The sequence below is a fragment of the Mustelus asterias genome, chromosome 14 (genome assembly GCF_964213995.1).
Source record: "Mustelus asterias chromosome 14, sMusAst1.hap1.1, whole genome shotgun sequence".
Lineage (NCBI taxonomy): Eukaryota > Metazoa > Chordata > Chondrichthyes > Carcharhiniformes > Triakidae > Mustelus > Mustelus asterias.
The window spans coordinates 45,653,618-45,673,991 of NC_135814.1; the positions used below are offsets into that span (position 1 = coordinate 45,653,618).

At 42.2% G+C, this 20,374-nt stretch overlaps 1 protein-coding gene across 4 annotated transcripts in view; it reads right to left on the reverse strand.

The window, feature by feature from the left end:
• The window catches only part of pkp4 (plakophilin 4), a 153,508-nt gene that overhangs the window by 80,525 nt on the left and 52,609 nt on the right, over window positions 1–20,374 (reverse strand). For 2 of the 4 annotated variants that reach the window (XM_078228320.1, XM_078228321.1), the window contains exons 4-6: window positions 19,734–19,768; window positions 1,108–1,233; window positions 758–954 (exon numbers count right to left, since the gene is read on the reverse strand). In XM_078228320.1, coding sequence (XP_078084446.1) covers window positions 758–954; window positions 1,108–1,233; window positions 19,734–19,768 — 358 coding nt within the window. Of the gene's footprint in view, window positions 1–757; window positions 955–1,101; window positions 1,234–19,733; window positions 19,769–20,374 lie in introns of all 4 variants that reach the window. The other 2 variants (XM_078228317.1, XM_078228319.1) reach the window with 1 other exon arrangement.

The window sequence follows — 20,374 nt, forward strand, 5'->3', positions numbered from 1 at the left end:
GAGTTTATTATTTCCTTTGGCATTTAATACAGAAAATTTAGCTGGAGATACAGTTTTAGTAAACTGGAAACTTTAATTTTTTTTAGAAACAAAAAATCCACAGGCTTTCCAGAACTTTCCCACTATTAGGTTGGTTGGAAGCAAGGCAGAATGCATGCAAATTTGTTCAGGACCTGGATGTACCAGGGTTTTCCCCAGGCTGTCACTTTCTGTTGGGGCCTGAGGTCACCATGTCTGTTCTAGAATGACCTCTTACGTCAGACATTGGATATTAGGGAAGGGAACTCCCAGGCCTGGCCTATGATGTGCTAGGTAACTGTTATTCCTACTCAGACACGCCCCTACTCCTAATTACTAGTCTATTCTGTGGACTGGAATAAGAAAAGCCCATATCTTGGTCAGTCCTGGACCTGAGAAACAAAAGATAGGAATCAATGGTTAAAACTCAACCCAAAGGCGGCTAGGTCTGGGATTTTGGGACACTAGGGATATGTTTTAATTTTCACCCTTTGTTATGGCAGGTACCCAATGTGCCAATAGTGGAGTGGGCACCTATCAGAAATATTTAAAGTGGAATTGCTCTGTAACCTTACATATTCTGGTCGGGAATGTGGTAGAAGTTTATGATGAACAGGTCCCAGTGTATACTCAGAATCAATGATTTGTGGATGGCCTGTTTAAATTACCAGAAAAGACTGAGGAAATGTTTTCTGAAGAAGTCTTAAGTTAAGCCATCAGCTTCCTTAAAACATAGTACCTGGCCAACAGTCTGACCCTCTGGCCTAGAATTTCGCACTAGGTGATTACTGTTGGTGCTGCTCTGAACAGGTTCTTGTAGGTTTCTTGGGTTAGTCTTGATCAAGTTCTGGCTGCTGTAGTAACTGCCTGCTTCCTGGTAACCACTATCAGAATAGGAGTTCATTTGTGTTGAGCTTCGCGAGTTTCCAATAGATCCTGCAGAGTTGAAGTAGAAAAGTATAGCTGGTCATAAGACAAATGAATTGAGAAGACAAAGTCACTTTTTCTCTCCATAAAAGACTTTTTAAAACAGGATCTGAAAAGGTTGGTATTTGTTCTACTAAAAATTCATATACAACAGACCCTCACTTTCATGAAGAGAAGTTTGTTCGGGTGCGAGAGTTGGCAGCTGTTCACGACCTGCTTCGATATTAAAGGACTGGGGATGAGCGTTTTCAGAAACTCTGCGTCTATTAATTCCTCCTATTGGTTCATCTGTAAGAAGAGTTATGTGTTTTAGAACTCATTTTAAGCTAAAAACTTTCAATAAGATTAGTGCCTTTCTACAAAAAGTTAATTCAATTGCATTACTTTTCGTGATCAGAAATTCTTCATTTGGAATTTGTTAATTACATTTCATACTGTGTCCATGGAATTCCCTACAGTGCAGAAGGAGGCCATTCAGCTCATCGAGTCTGCACCGACCACAATCCCACCCACCCTATCCCCATAACCCCATGCATTTACCCTAAGCGGCAAATTAGCATGGCCAATCCATCTAACCTGCACATCTTTGGACTGCGGGAAGAAACCGGAGCACCCAGAGGAAACCCACGCAGACACAGGGAGAACGTACAAACTCCACACAGACAGTGACCCAAGCCGGAAATCAAACCCAGGTTCCTGGCGCTGTGAGGTAGCAGTGCTAACCACTGTGCCGCCCAACATAGATCTAATGATATGAACGGTTTGTTCCTATGCTGTATATTCTAATATTCAAATGAATATGCTATAATTTAAACTAGGAAATCATTGAAACCATGTCCTCTCTCCTTGGCAAACCCACCTCAGATGAAGGGGAGCGTGTTCGGAGATCCCTCACGTGCTCAAAACAGCCGGTGTAGGCGGGAGAGTTTCAGATATCTGGACCATTGGGATCTCTTCCGGGTAGATGGGACCTACAAGAAGGATGGGTTGCATCTAAACTGGAAGGACATAAATATTCTGGCCAGGATGTTTACTAGTGTCACATGGGAGGATTTAAACTAGTTTGGCAGGGGGGTGGGAACCAAAGCAAAGGTGAATTAACAGAAGGGGAACTAGAGAGTAGGGCCATTAAGAGAAAGAGCAGGCAGGGTGTGGTTGCTGATCAAAGAGGGTCTGATGGACTGAAGTGCATTTATTTCAATGCAAGAAGTGTAACAGGTAAGGCAGATGAACTTAGAGCTTGGATTAGTACTTGGAACTATGATGTTGTTGCCAGTACAGAGACTTGATTAAGGGAAGGACAGGATTGGCAGCTTAACGTTCCAGGATACGGATGTTTCAGGCGGGATAGAGGGGGATGTAAAAAGGGATGGGGGAGTTGCACTACTGGTTAAGGAGAATATCACAGCTGTCCTACAGGAGGACACCTCAGAGGGCTCGTACAGCGAGGCAATATGGGTAGAGCTCAGGAATAGGAAGGGTGTAGTCACAATGTTGGGGGTTTACGATAGGCTGCCCAACAGCCAGCGGGAGATAGAGGAACAGATATGTAGGCAGATTTTGACAAGGGGTAAAAATAACAAGGTTGTTGTGGTGGGAGATTTTAACTTCCCCTATATTGACTGGGACTCACCTAGTGCTAGGGTCGTGGAGGGGGCAGAGTTTGTAAGGAGCATCCAGGAGGGCTTCTTGAAGCAGTATGTAGATAGTCCAACTAGGGAAGGGGCTGTACTGGACCTGGTATTGGGAAATGAGCCCAGTCAGGCAGTCGACGTTTCAGTAGGGGAGCTTTTTTGGAACAGTGACCACAATTCGGCACGGTAGCACAGTGGTTAGCACTGCTGCTTCACAGCTCCAGGGTCCCGGGTTCGAATCCCGGCTCGGGTCACTGTCTGTGTGGAGTTTGCACATTCTCCTCGTGTCTGCGTGGGTTTCCTCCGGGTGCTCCGGTTTCCTCCCACAGTCCAAAGATGTGCGGGTTAGGTTGATTGGCCAGGTTAAAAATTGCCCCTTAGAGTCCTGAGATGCATAGGTTAGAGGGATTAGCGGGTAAAATATATGGGGGTAGGGCCTGGGTGGGATTGTGGTCGGTGCAGACTCAATGGGCCGAATGGCCTCCTTCTGCACTGTAGGGTTTCTATGATTCTTCTATGAATTCAGTAAGCTTTAAGGTACTGATGGATAAAGATAAGTGTAGTCCTCAAGTTAAGGTGCTAAATTGGGGGAAGCCAAATTACAACAAATTAGGCAGAAACTGAAGAATGTAGATTGGGGGCAGATGTTTGAGGGCAAATCCATATCCGGCATGTGGGAGGCTTTCAAGTGCAAGTTGATAGGAATTCAGGAATGCAAGGATGAAGGATAAGTATGGCAAGTTTTGGGAACCTTGGATAACGAGAGATATTGTGAGCCTAGGCAAAGGGAAAAAGGAAGCATTTGTCAAAACTAGGAGGCTGGGAACACACAAAGCAAGTGTGGAATACAAGGAAAGTAGAAACTTAAGCAAGGAGTAAGAAGGGCTAAAAGGGGTCATGAAAAGTCATTGGCCAGCAGGATTAAGGAAAATCCCAAGGCTTTTTATACATATATAAAGAGCAAGAGGATAGCCAGGGAGAGGGTTGGCCTACTCAAGGGCAGGGGAGGGAATCTATGCATGGAGCCAGAGGAAATGGGCGAGGTATTAAATGAGTACTTTGTGTCAATATTCACCAAAGAGAAGGACTTGGTGATTGATGAGTCTGGGAAAGGGTGTGTAGATAGTTTGAGTCATGTTGAGATCAAAAAGGAGGAGGGCCTGATGCAATATACCCCAGAATACTGAAAGAAGCAAGGGGGGAAATTGCTGGGGCCTTGAGAGAAATCTTTGTATCCTCACTGGTTACAGGGGAGGTCCCAGAGGATTGGAGAATAGCCAATGTTGTTCCTTTGTTTAAGAAGGGTAGCAAGAATAATCTAGGTAATTACAGGCCGGTGAGCCTTACATCAGTAGTTGGGAAATTATTGGAGAGGATTCTTTGAGACAGGATTTACTTCCACTTGGAAATAAGTGGACGTATTAACGAGGGGCAACATGGTTTTGTGAAGGGGAGGTCGTGTCTCACGAACTTGATCGTGTTTTTCGAGGAAGTGACGAAGATGATTGATGAAGGTAGGGCAGTGGATGTTGTCTACATGGACCTCAGTAAGGCCCTTGACAAGGTCCCTCTTGGCAGACTGGTGCAGAAGGTGAAGTCGCTTGGGATTAGAGGTGAGCTGGCAAGGTGGATACAGAACTGGCTCGATCATAGAAGACAGAGGGTAGCAGTGGAAGGGTGCATTTCTGAATAGAGGGCTGTGACAAGTGGCGTTCCTCAGGGGTCAGTGTTGGGACCTTTGCTGTTTGTATATAAATAAATGATGAGGAAAATGTAACTGGTTTGATTGGTAGGTTTGCTGACAACAAAGGTTGGTGGATTTGCGGATAGCGATGAGGACCATCAGAGGATACAGCAGCAGGACACAGATAGGTTGGAGACTTGGACGGAGAGATGGCAGATGGAGTTTAATCCGGATTCATGTGAAGCAATGCATTTTGGAATGTCTAATACAGATAGGAAATATACAGTAAATGGCAGAACCCTTCAGAATATTGATAGGCAGAGAGATCTGGCAATGCAGGTGGAGAAGATAGTCAAGAAGGCATACGCATGCTTTTCTTCAATGGCCGGGGCATTGAGTTTTAAAATTGGCAACTTTATAGAACCTTAGTTAGGCTGCATTTGGAATATAATGTTCAATTCTGGTCGCCACACTATCTGAAGGATGTGGAGGCTTTGGAGAGGGTACAGAAAAGATTTACCAGGATGTTGCTGGTATGGAGGGCATTAACTATGAGGAGAGGTTGGAGAAACTTGGTTTGTTCTCACTGGAACGTTGGAGGTTGAGGGGCGACCTGATAGAAGTCTACAAGATTATGAGGGGCATGGACAGAGTGGATATTCAGAAGCTTTTCCCCAGGGTGGAAGAGTCAATTACATGGGGGCATAGGTTTAAGGTGCGAGGGGCAAGATTTAAAGGAGATACACGAGGCAGATTTTTTTTTTTTACAGAGGGTGGTGGACGCCTGGAACATGCTGCTGGGGGAGGTCGTGGAAGCAGATACGATAGTGACTTTTTTGGGGCGTCTTGACAAATACATGAATAGGATGGGAATAGAGGGATATGGTCCCCAGAAGGGTAGGGGGTTTTAGTTAAGTCGGGCAGCGTGGTCGGTGCAGGCTTAGAGGGCCGAAGAACCTGTTCCTGTGCTGTAATGTTCTTTGTTCCCGATGGGTTTTCTGAATGGCCTCGAGCAGTTCCTTTGAGGACCACTGAATGGCTACTTAAAATAATTCTTATTTTAAGAATAAGAATTCCAATAATCAAAGCACATGTATATTGCAGACAGAAATTAATTCCAACACATGACATAGGACTCCATTTCAATTATTTTACTGAGAGTCCTGCCAGGTTCAGGTAGGAATGCTGTTTGTCAAAGGGCTTTTCTCAAGAGCAATTAGGGATGAGCAACTAATGTTGGCTTTGCAAACGATGCTCACATCCCATGAAAGAATAAAAAAGGCCAACTCAAAAAAAAAAATTGGATAGGCCTCAGGCATAAGGCAATAGAATCTTACAGCACAGAGAGACAATTTGACCCATCGTGTCTGCACTGGCTCTCAAAAGAGCTACCCAGCTAGTCCCATTCTCCAGCCCTCTCTCTGTAGCCCTCTACATTCATCACTTTCAAATTTGTATCCAGCTCTCTCCCTATGGAATTCACCTCCACCAGTGTCCCAGGCAGCACATTCCAAATCCCAACAACTCTCTAGAAGTTTCTCCTCATCACACTCCTAGCTCTCTTGCTGACCATCTTGAAATTGTGATCCCCCGCTAGTAACTGACATACCAACTAGTGCAAACAGAATATCCTTCTTTACCCTGAAAAAATTGTTCATAATGTTGAACACCTCAATAAGGTCACCTCTTAATCTTCTCTGCTCCAAGGAGAATAAGTCCAATTTCTCGAATCTTCCCTTGTGAAAGGGTTAATAGTCAGACAAGTTTAAAAATCACATAAGCTGCTATGAAAAACAAAGGTCTTCTTATAAGCACCTTCACAGACAGACACCAAGGCCATTAGTCTGGCAAAGCTCATAAATCAGACATCTGTAAGTGGAAAATGGGAGTGAACCACAGATACAGAAACGAGCTGTGCTATGATAATTTGTAGCCATGATGTATAAGTTTTCATGCTGATTGGATATTATAATAAAGCAAGCATAGAGTGATTGTGACTGGTTTATGCTAATTATTTGTAATTGATTTTGAAAACTATAATTGCCTTGGTATTTTTGAATACGCCACTCTGGCTAGCTACAGGAATGTGAACTGTAGCTTTCCAGCATCCTCGCTATAGCTTGCACACAAGTACCAGGCAATCATTGAGTGTCGAGAGGAGATGGATGAATAAATTGTTTATTGTTGGTGATTACCTGGTACTTACGTGGCATGACTGTTACTTGCCACTAAGCCCAAGCTGAATATTGTCCAAGTTGTGCAGCAGATGGTTGGGCCTAGGCCCTGATGAATTCCTGCAGTGATGTCCTAGGTTAAGATTGACCTCCAATCTTCCTTTGTGCTCCGCGTGACTTCTGCTAGATGTGTGTGTCCCTCATTCCCATTCTTTGGGGCTCCTAATTGCTGCCTTGATGTCAAGAGCAGTCACTCTCATCTTGAGGTCAGTTATGTAGCCTATGTTTGGACCAAGGCTGTAATGAGCTCAGGAGTTGAGTGGCCCTGGCAAAACTCGAAACGAGCAGCCGTGAGCAGATTATTGCTGAATAAGTGCTGCTTGATAGCAAGGCCTGGAATCCAGAGATCAGGGCTCCACTTAGAGGGCAGCCTTATCTCCGACAAATAAAAGCCCACCACACTCATCCCAAATTTTCAGGCATCTCCCTTCTCTCCTCCACCTCCTGTTCCCTCCTCCGGCATTGGGCGTCTTCTTCTCCTGTCCGCCCCCTCCCTCAGTAGGTATTGGGCTGTCCCCTGCCCTATCCTCCCTCTCTCTCTCTCTTCACCCCCCACCCCCTAGGCATGGGGGCTGTCTTTTCTCGTGCTACTCTCCCCCTAAATTTGGCCCCCTAGAGGACTCACCCTGGCAGTGCCAACCTGGCTAGCACAGCCGCTTGACGGTGGCCCGAGATAGCAGACTTCAGAAGGACAGATAGGTGAAATAGACAGAGATATGGAAGATGCAACTTAATGAGGATAAATGTAAAATGATGCACTTACTCCTTCCAAAAAGGGAGATGTAGTATATTCTAAAATTGTACAATTGATGGGAAGTAACAGGAAAGGGAGCTCAGAGTTCATGTTCATAAATCTGTTGAAGGTGGCAGGGCAAGTGGTGCGTGGGATACCTGGTTTTGTAAACAGGAGCATCAAATACCATGAAAAGGAAGTCATGCAAGACCTGTATAAAAGATCTGGATAGGCCTCAATTGTGATGTTGCCTAGCAACAGGGGATCAGAGACAAGAAAAGCCATTTTAGTTTCAGTTGGTATAGATATATCGAGTGAAGAAAAGTCTCAGACTCTCCAGCTGAAACGGACGCCAGACTGTTGAAATTAGTTTTAGGAATTCATGTACTACTCTAAAATAATAATGCATTTAGAGTGAGTTTTTTGGATCTCAGAGGGGACATCAGTTGTGGAAGGACTTCTAGAGAATGTTCAGATGTCTACTGGAAAAGAAATCTCTGCAACTGAACCAGTTTTATCTTTGGTGCGGAGCTCGTGGCTCCCCTTCAAAGAACAAAGAATACAGCACAGGAACAGGCCCTTCGGCCCTCCAAGCCCATGCCGCTCCCTGGTCCAAACTAGACCATTCTTTTGTATCCCTCCATTCCCACTCCGTTCATATGGCTATCTAGATAAGTCTTAAACGTTCCCAGTGTGTCCGCCTCCACCACCTTGCCTGGCAGCGCATTCCAGGCCCCCACCACCCTGTGTGTAAAATATGTCCTTCTGATATCTGTGTTAAACCTCCCCCCCTTCACCTTGAACCTATGACCCCTCGTAAACGTCACCACCGACCTGGGGAAAAGCTTCCCATCGTTCACCCTATCTATGCCTTTCATAATTTTATACACCTCTATTAAGTCTCCCCTCATCCTCCGTCTTTCCAGGGAGAACAACCCCAGTTTACCCAATCTCTCCTCATAACTAAGCCCCTCCATACCAGGCAACATCCTGGTAAACCTCCTCTGTACTCTCTCCAAAGCCTCCACTGGCGTGTTGGGTCTGTAAGAGTATTGCTGGGATAAAAGGGATAGCAGGAGTTTGATTTTTTTTTTCTTGGTGCCGGTGTTGAAATTTAACTTTTTGTTGCATAGAAAAATAGGCCATTTGACCCTTTGAGTTTGCTCTGCCTTTCATTATCATGGCTGATCATCCAACTCAGCAGCCTGCTGCCCCCACCCCCCAATATCCCCTTTGGCCCAAGAGCTATACTCAACTCCTTCTTGAAAATATAATGTTTTGGCCTCAACTGCTTTGTGGTAGAGAATTCCACAGGCTCACCATTCTCTGGGTGACGACATTTCTCCTCATCTCTGTCCTAAATGGTCTACCCTATATCCTCAGACTGTGGCCCCTGGTTCTGGACACCCCCCACCATCAGGAACATCCTTCTTTCATCCACCCTGTCAGAATTTTATAGTGTCCCACCACCACCACCGCCGCCCCACCCCCCCAACATTCTTCTAACCTCCAGCGAATATAGGTGCCAGACTGTGGCGACTAGGGGAATTTCACAATAACTTCATTGCAGTGTTAATGTAAGCCTTACTTGTGACTAATAAATAAATTTTAACTTTATAATCTTAACCGATTCAATCTCTCCTCATACGTCAGTCCTGCCATCCCAGGAATCTGGTAAACCTTCTCTGCATTCCCTCTGGAGCAAGAACATTCCTCCTCAGATAAGGAGACCAAAACTGCACACAAAATTCTAGGTGTGGCCTCACCTGAATAATTGGAGCAAGAATCTCTACTCCTGTACTTGAATCCTCTTGCTATAAAGGCCAACATCCCGTTTGCCTTCTTTACAGCCCACTGCACCTGCATGCTTACCTTTAGCAACTGGTGTAGGGGGACACCCATTGCACATTCCCCGCTCTCAATTTACACTCAGAACATAATCTGCCATCCTATTTTTGGTACCAAAGTGGATAACTTCATTTATCCACATTATACTGCATCTGCCATGCATTCGTCCACTCAACTCAGCTTGTCCAAATCACACTGAAGCATCTCTTGTTGTCTAGTGTAATACAACGTTTCTTGTTTAATAAATGTTTTATCCTTTCATTTTAAAAAAATCAACAGCAGACTCCTGTGAATTTATTTAGTAAATACCCTTCACTGTTCCATTCTGGGATTTGACTTGTCCAGTAATATCAGCTGTGTTCATATCAGATTATATCATCACGAATTTGATTTATGAGCTTGCAGCTCTGGATGCACATTGATTTGTGTGGTCGAAAAATCTTGAATGGATCAGAAAATATGGGAATTTTCAGGGTTTTGATTTAACATTCAAAAGGTGAAATTATAAAGAGACTGCATATAAACTTTGATACCACAGTTGAAACAGGTAATCCAATAATATTAGTTTATTCCAAGTGTTGTAAACTGTCCAAGAAATTGCACAACGATACAGAAATGTCAAATGCACGAAAGGCAGATTCAATCCACATTCTGCACACAAAAGTGCCATTATTCTCTTTGCTAAAGATTGATCAAGAGAACATTTCATTTTTTCTCTGCAAGAGTTCAATTCGCTTAAAGCCCTTCAGCTGAACTGGAACACACTTGCCAGAACAGGCCTTTGTTAACATATAACCATGGGCAGGGTGGAAGGCCAGGAGAACTGCGATTTTCAATTACATAGAGGGCAAACCAAAAGATATTGAATTAACTCCTGCATAGGCAGCGTGCACTTCTAAAAATCAGGATGGCTAATTATGCCAAACAAATCTGAATTTTTATAAAGGCCTAATTTTTATGGACAAACTCAATACAAAAATTCAGGCGCAGATATTTAGCAGATCACACTGTGGCAGAATTATTTAAAGTGCACAAAAACAAGTTTTCAAATGTAATCAATTTCATGTAATATTTAATGTGACCACTACGGCTTTTTGCCAATTATCTTCCATCCCTGAAGACATTGCCCTTCATTGTGGAATTACTTGTGGGCAAGGTATCTGAGACTGTTGATGACCAAGGCCAGAATTAAATGTGAAACTTGGTTGATTAGCTGTAAAGAATCGCATTCCAATAATTATTCTGTAAATTGAGTGTGTGTCTCTATATGCCCTGTAAGCAGACCTCCCACTCCACCTCCACTCCGTTTGCTACCAAGTAAACCTGTTGGACTTTAACCTGGTGTTGTTAGACTTCTTACTACTTTTTTCCAGGACAGGATGAAAGGTCAGGGCTCAAATAAAATTTTAAAATATGTCTGAGGACTGAGATCGGTGTATGATTGTGCTGCTTAGATACTCATGGTATATCTTAACATATTTATTTTCACAGGTCAGCAGCTGTCCCCTTGAGGGAGTACATTGGAAAAGCCAGCCCACACCCTCCTTTTTATTGGTGCCTGCCCTCCCTGGCAGCACTCCACCTTTCACAGAGCACATTTCAAATTGGCTTCCCATTAATTGGCCAGCCGGTGTGAAATTGTGCTCCCGGGCTGACCATAGCCAGGAACACATTTCACACCAGCTTCTGGACTTCCTGATGTGTGTAAAATTCAGGCCCAAGTATCCATTCTTAATGTATAAACAAAAACTGATCATCAGCAGCCTCATCATCTAGATTGATATTTATCTTGTAATCATTTGATTCCCATACACATGTTTTTACATGAGGGATCACTGGAAAGTAAGCAAAAAGTGAGAATTATTAATCCAGAGGAATTGAGGGCACTTCCATAGTCTAAAGTGTTGCCACAGTTGGGATCACCTAGCACCATATAGGCCAGGAATCAAAACATGGACTTTTTAGTCAGTAAGATTTTGCGCTACAACAGGCAGCAGGATCCTTGCCCAAAGAATCGGGCATTAGCAGCTTAATTAAACTAGTTATAATCTAAGCCATAACCTTTATTCCACATAGTTTCAAATTTAAAATGGCTGGATAGCAATTTTAAATCCATTTAGAGTCCATGGGGGTAAAATGCCAATTACAATGCCACAGGTCATTGTCTCAAAGGGCTGAATTTAGTGCAGAAGACAGGACTCCTATTGGCATCTCTGAAAGTCAATGGGATTCTCAAGTATGTGGGAAAGGGCTGTCTGAATGCAATCATGTGGCTGCTGGACAACTAGAAAAAGTGACATGCTAGGATGGGCCCTTTTGCTCATCTCACTGATAATATTGCTTCTGTTGCCTCCCTTGACTGCTTAGCTCATAAGCCCAACATTGTGATTTATATTAAAGGTAAATCATATCATAGAATCATAGAAACCCCACAGTGCAGAAAGAGGCCATCTGGCCCATCGAGTCTGCACCGACCACAATCCCACCCAGGCCCTACCCCCTTATCCCTAAACATTTACCTGCTAATCCCTTTAACCTATGCATCTCAGGACACTAAGGGGCAATTTTAGCATGGCCAATCAACCTAACCCGCACATCTTTAGATGTGAACTGTTTTTCACAGAACAGCTTTAATTGTGTCCCATGCCAGAGGGTTGCAAGATTACACATAATAAAATGGTAGGTGATTATATTCTATAATTCCAAGTTCTGCTGTTATTGGATCATTTTTGTGCCATCATACATTTCACATAATCCAGGATCCAATGTCAAAAAGGTTGTGCTGTACTGAGCTTAAGTTGACAAAAGTTTCACTGGCTGCTGGCCCACATTCTGAACCGTGCTCCGCAGACAGTTCCATTACAAACTCCTCTTTTCCTTCTGTAGGAGGCAGCTGCAAAATGCCTGACTTTGCACCTTTCTGCTTCAGCACCACCAGCTTTCAGTTGTTGGGGATGGAGTTGCTGACCACTCACTTAAATCACCAAAACCTATTCACAGGCATGTAAATTATCCTCAACAGCCGTGACCATCTCTCAATTGGCTTCACACCATTTTGATGTGGGTTCACTGTCTCGTTGCCTTCCTGCTACAAAACCCACGTTAGTGGGTTGCACTAAGTTCTGCCCAATGTTTCCCAACCATTGACTTGGCTAGGTTTAGTCCTCTCCTGTTATCAAACTATAAGTATAACATTTGTAATTCTCAAGTCCACTGGCAACAACCCCATTTTGAGGAAAGTTTGAAAGACTGCACCTGCAGTCTCAAATTATGGTCCATAATGGCTTGACACCTTCTTATAGCTATCCATTTTTCTCTTTGTCTGTCATTTCTTGATTCCCTTGTAGGTTAGCCAGTAATCTATTTCCCCTGCTCTTTGCCTCTCAATCATTTTTTACATATCTTCTGCAGCTTCTATACTCGGCTTGTCTCGCTACTGTATTTTAAAATCTTACAATTGTCATTCCCTTTTTCCTTCTCCTCTCCCGCCACCCCAACCACCCCCTCCCCCATCCAAGGAGCTCAAGCTTTAGATGCCCTTCCCATTTCCCCCCTTGAGCAAATTGAATGTACCCTTTTAAAGGCATACCACTGTTCAATTACTGTTTGGTTCGATTCTAATTCACCTGGACTAAATACCTTTCCAAAGGACTGAAGTTAGTCCTTTATCAGTTAAGTAATCTTACGTTTGATTGTATATTGTCTTTTTCCAGAACCAGTCTAAAACCGAGCACCTTTCATTTAATGAAACACCCCAGGGCACTTCACAGGAATGTTATCAAATAAAATTTGAACTGACCCAAAGTTTGGTTAAAGATGTTGGTTTTAAAGAAAACATTTTTAAAAAGATGGAAATTGAGATAGGGAAGGTGGAGAGGTGCAAGAAGGGTATTCCTAAACTTGGGGCCCAGGCAACCGGAGGCATGATCACCAATAGTGGAGCAACTAAATGAGGAGGCACAAGCCCAGAATTAGAGAGAAGTAAGGCTGAAGTTTAATACCAAGATGGAGAGATATTTGAAAACAAGAATGAGAATTCTAAAATCGAGACAGTGCTTCACCATGTGTCAACATAGAAATCCTATTCAAGACATTCCTGGAGATTGGTCAACTATTCCTTTCTTGCCAATTGATCACCCACTTATTATCCTTCTGAATTCTCTGATTGTGGAGTAAACAAGTCCTAGAATGTACAATCCAAGAATTTATTTTTCTTTATTTATGGAATGTGGGTGTCATTGGCTGGGCCGGAATTTATTGCCCATCCCTGCTTGCTGGGCCATTTCAGAGAGCATTCAGAGTCAACCACATTTCTATGGGTCTGGAGTCACATGTAGGTCAGACCTGGTAAAGATGGCAGATTTTCTTCCCTCAAGTACATTAATGAATCAGATGGGTTTTTACAGAAATCGACAATGACCCCATGGTCATCATTAGACTTTTAATTCCAGATTTTTATTGAATTCTAATTTCACCATCTACCATGGTGGATTTGAACCTGGGTCCCACAGCTTTCCTCTGGATTGCAAATCCAGGGACTACACAACAGCTTCCCCAGCTCCCATATGCCCTGCAGTGATTCCATCGAGCTCGAGCAACTGGAGACACTGCCTACATGTCTTACTTTGAGCTTCCAGTCACTTGTCATTTCAATTCTCTGCCCCACTCAACATGACCCCTTTCCTCAACCTCCTACACTGTTCTAGTGAAGCAGAATTGAAGCCTGAGGAATAGCACAACGCATCCTTCAAGCACTTTTTGAATTAAACATAGATTTCAATAATTTAGATCATAACCAATGTCCCAATTTTTCAGTCAACAGGTGCCATTAATGGTTCTGCTGTTGCCATTTACAACATATCTAGATCCATGATATTTCTTTACTTATCTCAATCACTTTTTTGCCTTGTACCATTATTTTTGTTATCAAAACAATCCACCCTTTCATTTGCACCTCCCCCTACTTTCACTGCCTCACTACTTGCTTACAAACTGTTAGATAAGAACTGGAAAAGCTCACCATTTTTTAATAACTGATTTTAATATTAGACATGGAAATTTAATACATGCCTTAAAACAAAGGGCGGCATGGTGGCACAGTGGTTAGCATTACTGCCTCAGTGCCAAGGACCCAGATTCAATTCCTGGCTTGGGTCACTGTCTGTGTGGAGTTTGCACATTCTCCCCGTGCCTGCGTGGGTTTCCTCCGGGTGCTCTGGTTTCCTCCCACAGTCCGAAAGATGCGCTAGTTAGGTGATTTGACCATGCTAAATTCTCCCTCCGTGTACCCGAACAGGCACCAGAGTGTGGCGACTAGGGGATTTTCACAGAACCTCATTGCAGTGTTAATGTAAGCCTACTTATGACACTAAAACTAAAATCTGAGGTAAAGGAAAATTATTTGGCCTAGGGCTAACATGCAGAATCGTCAAGTCAATATAAACAGATACAGAAATAGACCATTCAGTTCTAAGCCCAATCTGTCTTTCAAATCATGGCTGATCTGTACCCGAACTCCTTTAACTTTGTTCCATACCCCTCCCCCCTCCTTTCAAATCAAAAACAACTTTGGTCTTGAAAATATCTATTGACTCAGTGTCCACAACTTTTGGGCCACCATACTGTGCAGTCCAAAATTAAATTGCAAATGGCTGGATAGGAGAACATAATTTAATTCCCTATATCAAGAATTGCTCATTTGTACAGCAAGTTTTCTTCAATTTTTTTTCAAGCATGCATCAGAAGAATGAAATTCAAGGGTCCCAGAAAATCCTGATTTCCTGGTGGTGATTATGGGGCAAGTCCCAGAAAAGACTGTTTAAGCACAGTCAATTGTTTAACAATTTTTTAAAAAATACACATCCGACCTCCCAATTTCTCCAACATTAACATTTTAAATAATCGGAACTGCAAACCTAAAATTTGTGATGTGGAGATGCCGGCGTTGGACTGGGGTAAACACAGTAAGAAGTCTCAACACCAGGTTAAAGTCCAACGGGTTTATTTGGTAGCAAAAGCCACACAAGCTTTCGGAGCGCTTGCTGCTCCTTCGTCAGGTGAGTAGAAGTTCTGTTCACAAACAGGGCATATAAAGACACAAACTCAATTTACAAAATAATGGTTGGAATGCGAGTCTTTACAGGTAATCAAGTCTCAAAGGTACAGACAATGTGAGTGTAGAGAGCATTAAGTCCAGTTTAAAGAGATCTCTTTAACCTGTGCTTAATGCTCTCTCCACTCACATTGCCTGTACCGTTGAGACTTGATTACCTGTAAAGACTTGCATTCCAACCATTATTTTGTAAATTGAGTTTGTGTCTTTATATGCCGTTTGTGAACAGAACGCCCACTCACCTGACGAAGGAGCAGCAAGCGCTCCGAAAGCTAGTGGCTTTTGCTACCAAATAAACCTGTTGGACTTTAACCTGGTGTTGAGACTTCTTACAACCTAAAATTTGACAGGAAATTAACAACCTCGCTCGAATGGAGGGATGCAATTTCCACTCCTCTGCAGTGGAATTTACTTTAAAACATAAATGTCAAGTTGACTTGTATGTTAATGCCTAGTGTTATATACACGCAAAACTATTGTGTAACTATTAATTTGGACTCTCCGCAGAAAGGAAAAGGCATTGGTAAATTTTGCCATGGGCAAAAAGAATAGACTGCCAAATTTACAGACCCACAGATATTGAATATATAATAAAACTTATGTCATTCTGAATGTTCAGCTTACATTTACAAGTATTGCGTACAGAATACAAATACATTTATTTATTACAGGCTAAAGGATGAGAATACAATTCGTTACAGGAGACAGAATTGGGTTTAACTGCTACAGAAGGCAAATATGTTCAGGTCAATCGCCATACTATTGGCATGACAAACTATTTGGGCAATTTCAATTCAACCCCATTTACGTCATTTATCTTTGCTCGTTCCTGCTGGAATTCTGGAACTAACAAGAAAAACTCTGCATGGAATTACCTAACCTCATACTAAACTGGGTACTATTGATGTCAGTGTCCTCAAACTAGGGAGGTGAAAATATACAAAAATGTCATTTTAAAATATGGTACATCTGCCTTTGATTAAACATTTCCCTAGCAAAGCTTACTGTTCTCAACCCTGATCATTCCCCTGATGAACTTGGAGAACTGCAAGGGGCAGAAACTTGAAATTATCTGGCACCCAACCTTTAGTCAACTTTCTTCAACTCTGGCTGGAATAACATCTAGCACCATTAGACCTGGTGTTCAACTATCAAAGCCACACCCTAATCCAGGATAATTCTGGAATATAAAGACAACCTCAAGCTTCTTTCCTTTATAACCTGCCATTACATTAAGCCCTTCTCCTGCCTTGTGCGAGGGGTTTTGGACTTGACAGGATGATTGAGACCATTTGATTGGAAGTTTGAAAACATCCGATTAGCAATCTCTGCTGCACCCCTCTCTTTCCATTCCCAAAAGGTTCAATCTCTCCCAAGGTTTCCTTGCCAGTCAGACCAGCACATGTTTTTCTGCGGTTTCTTTGCCATCTCTTATCGGTTTTCATCCATAAGAATCACCATGTTCTCTCTTGATCCCATTCTCACCACTGCTGACCTCCCAACCACCCTTCCTAACCTGCAAGCTAGTTGGCACTTTAAATAGTCACCTCTCCTCAGTTGCTGTCCATTGCCCCAAATCTGTCATCACCATCCTGCTCCAAAAAGCTACCATCAACCACTCTTGCTCACTACCTCACCATCTCTAACCTGCCTTTCCACTCCAGTGTTTTGCCACATGTGGACAAATTTGTATCCATTTTCTCCACAAGATGTTGTTGGAATTTCTCCCAATCAAGTTTCCATCTCCAAACTTGAATTCAAATGCACTCCTGGTCAATGAGAATAGGGTCAAGGATCAGGAGGTAGGTCTCATTGACAAGGTGAGCTCAAAGAGAATATACTGCCCAAAATGTTCTCCTCCAAGATGCTCCTTAAGAAAGATTTAATCTCCCCATAATCTCAGTATTTGGTTCAATGTCAATTTCTGCTTAATTATACTTTTGATAAGCTTCTTGAGATTTTTATATTATGCAAATTATGCAAGGGATTAGGGAACTCTAACTTAAGCAAGCAAATCAAAATTCGCAGCAAATTCTAAAGTTTCAATACAAACTGCTGTGGGTCTCTTGAACCTATAATAATCTTCCCTAGCTCAGTGTTTTCATCTTTTTTTAAAATCAGTAATGCCTATGAATTGGTTGTGCTCCGATTTTCCTAGTCACTTGCTATCAACATCACTCAGCTGGTTACTGCATCAGTAAGTTTTTGATGTGGAGATGCCGGCGTTGGACTGGGTTAAGCACAGTAAGAAGTCTCACAACACCAGGTTAAAGTCCAACAGGTTTATTTGGTAGATATTTGCTACCAAATAAACCTGTTGGACTTTAACCTGGTGTTGTGAGACTTCTTACTGTCAGTAAGTTTTTGCCAGCATTTCAGGGGAGAAATGATGCAAAAAGTGCTCATTTTGCATGTTTTTCCCCCTCTTAGAATCAATACAAGAACAAAAACAGATTACAAGTTTGACCTATTTTACAGTATAATTTAGCACTCCTGCCCTAGAATACTACTTCATAATTGCCACTCATCAACAGCAAAGCACTAGTGCTCAGTGTATACAAAATATATCTTGTTGCTTTACATGTGGTTAGCACTGCTGCTGCACAGCTCCAGGGACCTGGGTTCGATTCCCAGCTTGAGTCACTGGTTGTGTGGAGTTTGCACATTCTCCTCATGTCTGCGTGGGTTTCCTCCGGGTGCTCCGGTTTCCTCCCACAGTCCAAAGATGTGCGGGTTAGGTTGATTGGCCATGTTTTACAAAATTGCCCTTAGTGTCCCGAGATGCGTAGGTTAGAGGTATTAGTGGGTAAATATGTAGGGATATGGGGGTAGGACCTGGGTGGGATTGTGGTCGATGCAGACTCGATGGGCCGAATGGCCTCTTTCTGTACTGTAGGGTTTCTATGTGGGAATGGTAAAGGGAGAATGGAACGTATAGGATGCTGAATAGGAGGGAAAATGAAAACAGAGGAGGAGGAAAGCTGAAAAGCTGGTTAAAACACATGGGTTGCGAAAACTTCCTAAATTCCAAGAGACATGTGGATGCATTTAGGGAGGCAGCCCCAGAGTGCAGGGACAAAACCACATAAAGAGCATCTGGAGGAGAGGATGGCACAAAGCAAGGCTTTAAACTTTCTGAAAGCAAAGTGAAATTGCAAATCTTAGTCCATTTGATGAGTAATGGAGAGGCAGAGGAACCGGACACGAGGTTGCACCATTTTGAATGACTTGTAATTTGTTGGCAGGGGGCAAGATAGCAAGGCTTAAGGTTTTTGAGCTTCATGTTGAGTCATATCTGATTAAAAAAATCACCACTCAGAATGAATCACCTTAAGAGGAATGTCTACTGCCAAATGGTCATTTACCAGAATGTCAGTAATCAAGTCTTGCATTGTATATTATGACAGGGTTTGGTAGATCAGGAAATGCTTTCACTTGTGGTGGAGACACAAAAATTAGGGACTATAAATAAAAGATAGTCACTAAAAAATCCAACTGCAAATTCAGAAACTTTAAAGAATAGCAAGAATGCAAACCTTTCTACCAGGAGTAGTAGTTGAAGCAAATAACATTGATGCATTTAAGCAAAAGTATGATAGGGTTACATGAAGTGAGGTGGGACAAAGCTTGTGGGTCTTAGGCACTTGCATTGATTAGTTGGGCTGAATGATCATTTGTACTGTAGATTTTGTGTAATGGAATTCTATGCACGTATCCTATAATTAAAATTTGCAAGATACTAACTGAATACATTTGGTAATTAAAGCGAATCCATCCTTGCATTTACATTTTTCCCCATTAGAGATAAAATCTATAAGATGGATCTATCAAATGTTTTCAGTTAACAATATCCTGCAAGTAAAAATGGCAAACAACATTGAGGACAAAGCAGATTTCATGACCCTTGACAAACTAGCCATTTCATAAGCTCCATCCTCCACCCAGAATTCACTGTTCTTTTCTCGTGCCCTCCCAGGAAAACTGGGAAGACAAGAGAATATTATGAGGCAAAAATATCCGAAAGGGCAATATTGAAATGACGACATCTTTCCTTCAACGTGCATTTAAGGTAGAGCATTTGAGAGTGGTTATCAAAATAAAGACATTGCTTGGAAGTTTACATCAAAGTTATTATTAGTTTTAAGACTTTGCTGACAATCATATGGATGCAGCACTGAGTGAAAAGAACTGAATAAATTCCTCTTTCCAATTTTAAGAGAACAAGTGCATGCATCAGAACTTTAGCTTTCTTAATGATGGAGCAAAAAAAGTACGATCAACTTCCAACCGGAAATGACAAAAGACTGCTTCAAAGAACCCTTCGCCCCACATCACCTAAACTCCCATCACCAATCAGGTCTAAGATATCACACAAAAGAGTTGAAGCCTAGATTGTTTAACTAAGTTACACAATGAATGAATGCATGTTACAAATACAGAATTATAAATTAAATTTTGAATTGGAAATTAGTTACCTATATTTATATACAGACAAGAGGAAGTACAAATAAAATGGTAACTACAAATCACGTAGTTCTAATACCTGCTGGTCTCCAGTGGAAGGATTTTTCAGTTGAGCTGCAGGCAGAAAAAGGAAAATGTTATTTCATCCAATTTATACATTCCCAATATTTGTAACACAACAGGTAAACTTGCATTCTCGTGCACTAGACATGCATATTTTTCATGACACTAAAAACATTTGCAGAAAGTTTTCTATTGAAGCTTATTGGAAGCCTGTTTTTGGAGAACTCCAGGTTCTTACATTTTGGCGTTATTAGACACTTCATAAAAAATACTTTACCAATGCACAAATTATAAATAACCGAGAATAATTCTAACTCTAGACTAGACAATGGACAGTTCCATTATGACAATTGCTTACATTTATATAGCATTATTGATATAGTAAAATGATTCAGAGTGGTGGGCAAGGCAAGAATGGAATAACTTGGGGACTTTAAGAAGAAAGGAAGAGAGCATGAGGAAAATGAGGTGTAGTTGTCACTCGGTGAATGATGGGCCAATGAGAGAATTGTATGGTTGGAGCTGGGCAAGAAGGGTGCAGGTAGTGGATACCTGAGCAGATGAGCTGAATAAATGGGCTACAAGGACAGAGATGGATTACAGGGTAAAACTACAAATAACAAAACTTGCAAGGAGGTTAGCAGTAGGCTTCAAATG